Source organism: Physella acuta, unplaced genomic scaffold (genome assembly GCF_028476545.2).
Source record: "Physella acuta isolate Inbredline_101_S28 unplaced genomic scaffold, ASM2847654v3 ptg000392l, whole genome shotgun sequence".
NCBI lineage: Eukaryota > Metazoa > Mollusca > Gastropoda > Physidae > Physella > Physella acuta.
This window is the reverse complement of record NW_026731911.1, coordinates 174,570-185,291: the sequence shown is the minus strand read 5'-3', so window position 1 is coordinate 185,291 and position 10,722 is coordinate 174,570. Positions and strand designations below refer to the sequence as shown.

The 10,722-nt window shown below is 38.5% G+C and overlaps 1 protein-coding gene across 1 annotated transcript; it reads right to left on the bottom strand.

Moving 5' to 3' along the window:
* Positions 1-6,961: 6,961 nt before the first annotated feature.
* Positions 6,962-7,267, bottom strand: LOC131942166 (uncharacterized). The gene has a single exon (XM_059301898.1). The coding sequence runs from the start codon at positions 7,265-7,267 to the stop codon at positions 6,962-6,964; it is 306 nt and encodes a 101-aa protein (XP_059157881.1).
* Between the last annotated feature and the right edge of the window lie 3,455 nt (positions 7,268-10,722).

Sequence of the window (10,722 nt, the reverse complement as noted above, 5' to 3'; positions counted from 1 at the left end):
TTAAATTAAAAAATCTTATCCTTTGCCCTTAAAAAAAGGCTTCTACATCTATGGGGATGTGTTACACAGCATACAGACAATGCGTCTGCCGTTTAACTGCATCAGTAGTGTGAGACTCTCCTTCTATTTCCATCTCCAGGAAATGAGGTATTTCCTCCATCGCTGCAGCCGGCTGAAAATCAACCCGCCCACCTATCCCCTTTTCCTACTGGCAGGATATTCAGCCCTTCCTCCGGCTTTGACATTTCCTTAACTATCTGTTCTAGGATCTCCTTTCCTATTGTGGGGGGGACCCATTTTATGTGACCACGCACCCCATTCTTGTCTGCATGTAATAGCAGAATGTTGTCACAATAGGCATAGCCATGCCCTATTTCCCTCAAGTGGAGGCTATTGAAAACTTCCTTAGAGCTCAACCTCACAAACCACTTATTTGGTTGGCCCAAGTTGTTTATTTTGCTTAAAGTATCTGGGCTCACTTTCAGATCGCTACAGAAAAATTCTGTCATCTTCAGCGAAAACCCTTCCCTTTATTCCGCTTATTAATAACAAAGTGTTTTCTCTAAATCCACCGCCCAGCTCTCCTCTTTTCCCACTGGCAGTATGGTGAGACTGTCCTTTGTTTAATAGGACAAACCACTCATTGGGTTTGCCCAGTTTTTTTTTATATAGAATGTTGAGACTTCCTTTAAATCTCTGCAGAAAACTTTTTCTATATCCTCATTTATGGTCCCTCCTTTTCTACCTCTGATGAGTAATTTTAGTGTTTTCCAAATGTTTGCCCACGTAAGCCCTGGGGATAACAATAGTGGTCACCAAATTACTTTTTAAAGTAGTTGGTAGTTGTTTAATGACTTAATAACTGTATGTCAATACCGGAGGCTGTGCTAGTTTTTTTCTTTATTGCATTATTTATTTCTTGCACTTATTGGGGCATTGAGGAACTCTGCATTGCCTACATTTTATCTTGACTGTTCCTAGGGTTTCATCTGAACTGACTTGGTGGAAATTTTTTGCTAGTACTTTTCTTTATCTGTTGTTGTTAAGTGGCATTATTTTTTTTTACAGACCCTTTTATTGCTTTTAACTTCCTCAGTAACTCAGGGGGGGGGGGGGGGTACTGGATGGACCTATGGTTTGGCAGAACTTGCTCCAATGGCTTTCTTTCAGCCATAATGGTGACATGCCTGGTGTGTTTCCTTATTTTCACTAGTTTAGCTTTTTCTAAACTTCTTGAGAGATTTTTTTTTTTTTTTTGCCTCAGATGTAAAGATTTTATCCTGAACTATTATTTTACCACTATTATTTAAGAATGTATAAAACAACTGTCTTGTTTAAGAGAAAATGGAATTTACATCTAGAAAGCACAGAAGCAAGTTAAAACAAATCACAATGCATACAAATTTGTTTTAACAGCTATGTTTTCAATGCATTTTTCTCTCCTATCTATAGCATTGCCTTGTTTATATTGTAACAGGAAGCCATGCTTCTTTAAGTCAAAAACAAAACACATTTCTTTTTGAGAGATAATACATGGGATAAACAAAATTCTAAATATAAAATAAGTAACTTAATAAATTAATAAAAAATCTGCATTGCAAACAAATCTTCTTTCTTCTTCTTCGTTCTTAATTGAGAATATGGTGGAGGATTCAGACAAGTTCAACTTCGTGAACAAACCGGACTGTGGTCTCCAGTTTGGCAGGTGCCCTAAATAATTTTTCCCTGAGTGGGGTGGGCAGGGGCCAGTGTCTGACTCGTGCCTGACTATACAAAGTACATTGCAAATAAATAAATTTAAAGTTAACATGAATATGACATGTGGTTTAATTAATGTCCTAGCTACAAATGTTGTTTTTGGGCAGCGGCTCCATATTAAATTATGGAAAGATTCGTTTGCGTTTTGAGTACCGCCAAGTATACATTTTTGCAATAGACTGTCAGAGCTTAGCTCTTCAAACACAGGTCTTATAGCCTCAATAACAAAGGCAGGCAATTTATTTTTGTTGGCCAAGTCACCTTTTGGACACCAACTTCCACAGTTGTCATGCTCCCCCCTCCTATGATCAAAAATAGCCCAAATAGATTTTTTCATTTTATTCTTATCACCTACATTTTGTGATTCTGTTTCTATTGTATTTTGTCTACATAGAGGGCAACAGGCGTTCTGGCTTAGACCAATCGGTGTTGTTATAAATGAGTATGTTATTTCCCTAGCTTTAGGTGTGATGCTTTTAAGGTGAAGGTTCCGGAAGGTATCTTTTGCGTCTGTTATGGCAAATTTTGAGCACCATTTAATTCTGTTAAAAAGGGGGTTGAAAGTTTTTGCACTAATGTTTTATTGATACTTTGGGATTTGTCGTGTACAAGTTTTTCATTGTTTTTATGTGACTGTAGGCATTCTTTATAAAAGGCACTGAGTTCCTGTCCAAAGAAGTGGGGAGATTTGTTTAGTTTTGTTACGTTGTTTGTTTCTTTTAGTTCTGGCTCGCCTTAGTTTGCATGGGAATGCGCGGAGGGGGTGAGTGTTTTTTTTTTTTTTTTCCTTTTGCTAGATACCTTTACACTTCCGTCATGAACATATGGTATATATTCTTTCTACGAGGACGCCTCTTCTTATATATGCCTTGTACAGTGTGTGGAATCAACACAAAAGGTCCAATTCAATATAATACAGTTCTTTAGTTATACATTAGACTCCTACCATAGCTACGCCATAACACATGACCGTAGACTAACACTAACTACTACTAACACTTAACTTATCCCTATACACTCCCATGACCATCCCTAACACTATCTACATTATGACTCTTACATCTTTCTCCTATTTCTACTTACCTCTAACTGCTGACAGTATCACATGACTGGTCATCTCCTGTAATTCAGCTTAACTAGTCATCTGACAGTATCACATGATTGGTCATCTCCTGTAATTCAGCTTAACTAGTCATCTGACAGTATCACATGACTGGTCATCTCCTGTAATTCAGCTTAACTAGTCATCTGACAGTATCACATGACTGGTCATCTCCTGTAATTCTGCTTAACTAGTCATCTGACAGTATCACATGATTGGTCATCTCCTGTAATTCAGCTTAACTAGTCATCTGACAGTATCACATGACTGGTCATCTCCTGTAATTCAGCTTAACTAGTCATCTGACAGTATCACATGACTGGTCATCTCCTGTAATTCAGCTTAACTAGTCATCTGACAGTATCACATGACTGGTCATCTCCTGTAATTTTAATTTGTCTACTTGACTACGCTATGCTCTGTTTCTGCCATCTTCTGCTTGACCATACGACGTAAACTTGCGTCATCACAAATATCCATAATTATATGGTTATAATTTTGAATATTTCTACCAGTTATACTACACTGTTGGTCTATGTGCATTAATTTGTGTAAAAAAGGTTCCAATTTAACTAAAGCTTTTGTTAATATTTTATAGTCAGTATTTAAGAGAATGGGCCTGTAACTTTCTTAAAGTAGGGTCTGTATTAGACTTGTGTATTAAAGTTATATAAGATTTATTAAAATTATCATGACAGTTTTCCAGGGTATGCATTTCTTTGAAAGTCTCCAATAATGTTTTAGATTTCTAATTTTGAAGAAGGAAAACTGTATCATCTGCGTATTCTAAAAATTCTCCTATTTGACATGTTTGGTTTATTAATTCCTTTTACTTCATTGTTGCCTCTGATGTACTCCAAAATTGGTTCTAGAGCCAATATGTACAATATTGGGGTTGGAGGGCAACCTTGTCTCACAGATTTCTCAATGTTAAAGGCTCTTGTAATATAATGGTTAATAATTATGTGACTATGAGCATTATAATACATTATTCCAATCCAGGTGTTTAGATATTTTCCTAGATTACAGGTTTTAAAACCTTATATAAATAGTCATGATAAATTATATCAAAGGCTTTTTCCTGGTCTATACTTAGTATGCATGCTTGTCTTTTTCAAATTTGTACTGTATGATATCCCTAATTAGATGGTTATGTTTTATATGTTTCTACTACATTGTAGGTCTACATGTATTAATTTATGTAAAAAGGGTTCTATTTTTATAACTAAAGCTTGTTAATATCTTATCAGTATTTAAAAGGGATATGGGCCTGTAACTCTTTGTTAAATTGGGGTCTGTATTAGACTATAAAGTTATATAAGACTTATTACAATTTTTTCATGACAGTTTTCCAAGGTATTCATTTCTAAGTCTTTACTGTATCCATTTGTATTCCTTTGAATATAACGGTGAATGTTTTAGTGTCTTCGGTAATCGTGGGATTAGACGTCCGCCCATACTATAATATATGAACTGTTGTTGCTAGGTCGGATAGCCTTTCATTAAGAGCTTAATAAACATATTGAAAATTGTAGAACGCAACACCAGATATTGTGATGAGGGTTCTAATATTCCTTTTAACACCGGGCATCTCCGAAAGGCAAATGATTAAACAAGCAAGAGCAGTCTTTTTTATACAAAATGGCGCGGAAAAAACATTGTCACAAAGCAGATTGGCTAAAGATATCAAATGACCTCTCCCTAAAATATTCAACTAAGAAAATAATGCATATTTTTTTTCTCCTTAGGCTTAAATTTAACATCATGCAGCTCTTTAAAAAAAACTGACAATAGTGAAACTAATGGCTGTTGACTTACACCTTAAATAAGGTGGAAACCTGCTCCAACCTTCTCGTTTATTTTTTATCCATCCGTATAAATAGCTTGGCTTTTGTTTTCTTTTCTACCAGGGTTGTACTTTTAATAAGGGCCATCACTGGAACTTCTTTTTTGTTGTCATGTAGATCAGTACTTGTTGTTGGGAGTGTTAATTCCCAGGTGCTGCCATTGCATCCAGCAGTTCTATTGAGGGCCTGATTGTGTATTGTGTCTGGGTTTTTTTTTTTTTTTTTTTTTTTTTTTTTTTTGCGTTATTTGAGGCCGAGTCATAGACTATGCTGGCGTAGTCAATTTTGCCCCTTACAAAAGATTTGTAGAAAGTTACCAGGCACTCAGTCCTGGCACCCCAGCTCTGACCTTTTAGGAACCTCATCATGTTTAGCATGCTTCTGCAGCTCTGTGAGATGGTTTCTATATGTTTATTCCAGGTCAGCATGGGGTCTAGAGTGATACTGAGGAATCTTGTGATATTGACTATTCTATAAATTTCGGTATTATTAATTTTTAATGAGACATGTTTGGTAATCGTGCTTGATTTTTTGTGACTTTAGATCATTTCTACCGTTTTGGAGGCATTTATTTGTAAACCCCATTCGTTCATCCAATCCTTCATTTTGTCAAGCTGAGCCTGCCACTCCCTGTTAATTTTGGCAATTGACTTGCCTGACCGCCAGGTCGAGGAGTCGTCAGCGTATTGGGACAGGGAGTTCCTCACGTCTGTGAATTCGCTACCTAAGACATTCACCATGGTGGAGAAGAGTGTGGGGGCAATGACTGACCCCTGGGGTTTTCAGTTTTCCAGCTTGTATCGGTTCGAGTATCGGTCATTTATCCTGACCTGCATCACTCTATCTGTGAGGAAATCTGAGGTAATTTAGTAGGGGGCCTCCTATCCCTAATTCTTTTTATTTTGTAAATTATTGGCCATATTCAGCAGGTGTCATAGGCTTTGGCCATGTTGAGGAATATGGCTATTGTATGCTCTTTTTTTTTTTTTTTTTTTTGGCAACTTCCGACGTCACTTTCTAGTCGAAGTATCTGATCTACAGTACATCTGTTCTTTCTAAAGCCTGATTTTGGCTCAGTAGACTATTTCATTCAAGAAAGACATTTAATCTGTTGTTGAGTCTTTTCAGTTCCTTTTATTTTGTTTATTATGTGGAGGACTATTACTGTGAGTTGGTTTCCTTTTGTTGTTCTTCTTTTTTATTTCGGGAGTGGCTGGGTTGGATTCTGTCATGTTATTTTTTGAGCTTCCTCTTTTTTTTTCTTCAACTGGAGTCCAGTCCACCTTTTTTCCGAATCGGGAATAAATTCATCTTCTGTAAAGAGTTCCTCTTCTTCTTCACTGTCATCATCTTCGCCATCGGATGTGACTGGCGCTGTCACTCTCATACTTTTTTTCCTCTACTTCTTTTGCCACCTTTCTCCACTTCCCTCTCCTCATACTCCCCTCTCTCATTTAAAAAGATATTATCCCTTGTCCTTATCAGTGGGCTCCTACAGGCATGGGGGAGGTGTTTGCTTGTTTAATAGGTCAAACCACTCATTGGGTTTGCCCAGATTTTTTTTTTTTTAGAATGTTGAGACTTCTTTTAAATCTCTGCAGAAAATATTTTCTATATCCTCATTAATTTACATCTTGAAAGCACATAAGCATGCTAAAACAAATCACAAAGCATACAACTTTGTATTAACAGCTTTGTTTTCAATGCATTCTTCTCTATCTATAACCTTGCCTTGTTTATATTGTAACAGGAAGCCATGCTTATTTAAGTTAAAACCAAAACACATTTCTTTTTGAGAGAAAATACATGAGATAAACAAAATTCTAAATACATAACATTAAGAATATATTAACTTAATAAATTAAATAAAAAATCTTATCCTTTGCCCTCAACAAAGGGCTTCTACATCCATGGGGATGTGTTTACACATCAGACAGACAATGCGTCTGCCGTTTAACTGCATCAGTAGTGTGTGACTCTCCTCCTATTTCCACCTCCAGGAAATGAGGTATTTCCTCTATTGCTGCGGCCTGTGAAAATCAACCGCCCACCTGTCCCCTTTTCCTACCGGCAGGATAGTCAGCCCTTCCTCCGGCTTTGCTATTTCTTTCAAAGTAGATAAGTTTCGCCGCCGATTTCAACTTCTAAGTAATGAGGGAGGTCTTCTAAACGGGCGTTTGGGTAGAAGTCAATAGCCCACTTGTCTCCTTTCCCCATCTTGAGGGTTGTAATGTGTCTACTTCGGCCATCGTTTTCACAATTTGGCATTCTCGTTTCCTTGTATGCCGACATGGGAGGGAATCCAGATCATCTGTACCGATCGTCCACTTTGTTTTATCTCGGTGCATTTGTGTAGAATCTCTTCTACGATGTCGTCTCTGCAGCATTCTCCCCCTTTTATGGCCTGCAATGCTGATAGGGCGTTGGTTATGATGCTGATACTTGTAAGGGCCATAAGGATGGCCGTTAGTTCGGCTGTGAAGATGGAGGCGCCGTCGGTTATTCTAAGTCTTTTGGAGTAGTTGAGTTGGGATGTGGAACCCTGCTCCAACCTTCTCATTTGCTTTTGAGCCGTCCGTATAGATGGCTAGGTTATTTTCTGTTAACCTTTCTATCATCTTTGTAGCCTCAATACAGGCCATCACCGGGTCCTCTTTTTTATTGATCTGCTCGTGCAGTGTTTCTGCTGCTGTCTTTAGCTCGATACTGTCTGTTAGCTACCTTCTTTCTGCTGACGGTGTTCCATTCTTCCTGTTGTCGTTCCTCTTGGTCACCTGCTTCCCACCGGGTCGTAGTTTCGTCGTCTGTTGATGTCATCTCATCTGCCTCGCGGTCCACTATATACTGTCCTTCCCTGTCCAGGTGTATATTGTCCCGTTCTCTAATATGCTGATTTCTACATGCAAGTGGCCCGTGTCTGGTAGTCTTGCACAGAGGGCACACCGTCCTCCGTCCCTCGAGCTGGAGCAATAATGTGTGCTTCTCCTCTCCTGCTTCTATTTCGATGTAGTGGGGCAGCTCCTCTGTAGGTGCCATAGGGCAGAAGTCCACGGCCCACTTGTCACTTTTCCCAATTTGGACTGCTGTCTTAGGTTCATTGGGGATGGCGATGTTTTCTAGAATGGTGTTTACGGTTTCTTTCGTAAAAGTCGGGGGTACCCATTTCAGTACTCCTCTCTGTCCGTTTCTCTCTACATCGAGCAGCAGTATGCTCGAGCAGATGCTGCTGTTCTTAGCAATCTCCCTCATGTGGAGGCTTTTAAACAGTTCCTCCGACAGAATGGTGACAAACCATTCATTGGGCTTTCCGAGATTGTACAGTTTTTGGATCTGTCGTTGCGGGATCCCTAATTCTTGCATCATAATGTCTTCTAATATAATTTCATCAAACTTGGATGTTTTCTTTCCTTTGATTAGTCTAATAGTATTTTTAAGTGGGTACCGATTGGTCCTCCATTCAAAATAATACGTTTAACTAGCGGGGTTTCTGTACTCACATTGACTTGGATGTTTACCTTCGCTTTTTTTAAATGCTTTTATTTTCAATAAAACAATTGACAAAATATTCAACCATCACAGGAGTTACATTCATAATATTAGATTTCATTTTAGATGATTCATATATGAAGAAAATGATGTCTGACACAAATAAACCAAGAAAAAAAAACAAAACACAGATACTGTTTCATTCTGACAGAACATCTGTGTATCGGTGGGGTTGTTGATGCGTGACATTGCTGCTAAAAGGGGGGGGGGTAACTTTCCCAGTCTCATATGGAGAGAATAATATAGTATAGTGTGCTCTGAGTTTTCTTTTTGTTTGTATTTTTTTTTCCTTTCGATCATTTCTTTTTTTGAAACAATTGTTGTCCATGTTTGGTCTGTTTCGATGTTTTCTCTGGGATCACTGGGGTCTGGCTCGCTGTCTGGGTTGCTGTCTGAGTCGTCGTCGTCGTCGTCTGAAGTTCTTGTAGATTCAATGACAAGGTGATGGTTGCCATCTTCGTCCACTTGTATGCTGTCACGATTTCGTACAAATGGGCTTTTGCAAGCCAAGGGTCCGTGTAGAGTAGTGTTGCACAGTCTGCAGACTGTTTTCCTTCCATTCAATTGAAGAAGTAATTGGTGGGTTTCCCCACCAATTTCCACATCCAGGTAGTGGGGGAGATCTTCTAGTGGAGCGTTGGGGAGGAAATCTATGGCCCACTTGTCACCTTTCCCCATTCGGAGTGTTGTGACATTTGTTTCCGCTTCAGCCAATGTTTTCACTATCTGATTGATTGTGCTTTCATTGATTGTGGGGGGCACCCATTTAATATGGCCCCTTTGTCCGTTCTTTTCGGCGTGGAGTAAGATTAGGCTTTTACAGTAGTCAGAATGTTCGAGGAGCTCGTACATATGCAAAGAATTGTAGAGCTCCTCGGACTTGAGGGTTATATACCACTCCGTGGGCTTCCCTAAGTTATGAACGTTTACAAACATGCTTCTGCTGATGTTTAACTCATATGAAATCAAATCTTCCAGTATTATTTCATCAATTTTGCGTTCAGTCTTCCCTCTTAAAATTGCCTTGAGGGTATTTTTTGGGTGCCGGCCAGGAGCGACCCCAGGAATTGATATTTTCTTTATGAGGTTCTCTCTTATCAATTGTGGATTACTCACGTTTTTGCTCTGGTTTGATTGTACATCGGATTGTCTTTCTTTTGTTTTGTCGGCCATCTGCCATGCAGATTGAATGATTTTTTCCACTTCTGGAGAATGATACGAACTGGTTTTTTTTTTTTTTTTAAATATAATACTTTTATTTTCCAATTTAAAACAAATACAAATACAATAACATTCCACGCCGTTTGAGTGAATATTTACAATATAGCTACATTTGTGAAAAAAGTACAGGTAATAAATAGCAAATTATGTAGAAGAAATACAAAAGGTAATTTGAATTGAAAGGCAATGGCTTAAACAATGAAAAAAAGGCTGGTTTGTTGCCTGTTTACCAACAGAAAGATTGATCCGTGGTGGGAACATAAAAAAATAATGCAATTTAAATTGCTAGCTGCTGTTCTCCATGTAGGGATTGCCGTGAAGGGCCATTTGAATACATATTACAATTACAAAACTTTCGGAAAATGGGAGACCAAGGTGTCAAAATATTCATAAGAGTTACATGGATAAACAGAAATTTAAAAAAAACATTCCAAAAACATTCCACACCGTTTGGGTGGATATTTACAATATAGCTGCATTGGTGAAAGAGTACAGTGAATAAATAGCAAAATATGTAAATGGAATACCAAAGGTACATTGAATTGAAAGACAATTGCTTCAACAATGAAAAAAAAGGTTGGTTTGTAACTTATTTGCCAACAAAATGATAGATCCGTGGTGGTAACATCAATAAATAAAGCAATTTAATTACTAGCTGCTGTTCGCAATATAGGGCTTGCCGTGAAGGGCAATGTAAATACATAATACAATAACATGGCAACAACAACTCCAAGCTGTCAACATGTGCCTAGAGGTTACATTGATATGCAAATTTAAAGGGAAGGAAACATCGTGGGACGGGGAGGTGTATGTGAGGGGTGAGGGTTGGTTGAGAAAGGCTGCCCAGGCAGCGGGATCATTGATGCGTTACATACCTAATGAGGGTGAGGGGCGGATCTCAATGACAGTATAAAAAAAAAAAAAACGAAGAAGGCCATTAACAAAAAAATTCAATTTAAAGTTCCCTAACAAACACAGTATGCCTAAGAGTTACATGAATAAACTAGAATTAAGGGGAGAACGTTGATGGGGCGGGGAGGTAGAGGCGAAGGTAAAGGTTGGTTGGGTGAAATAGGCCAGGCAGCAAGATCATTGTTGCGTGACATGAATGCTGAGGGTAAGGGGCGGGTCGCGATGGTTGACGGGGCACTGAGTGTGTGAGTTTAAGGCGAGCCAGGCGTAAGAGACTGTGTTGTGTGTGAACTGACTGCTGGGGTGTTACTATTTATAGTTTGTGTGTTGATGTGC

Coding starts and splice junctions, on each gene's coding strand:
- LOC131942166 (XM_059301898.1), bottom strand. CDS start 7,267: ATGAGAAGGTTGGAGCAGGGTTCCACATCCCAACTCAACTACTCCAAA.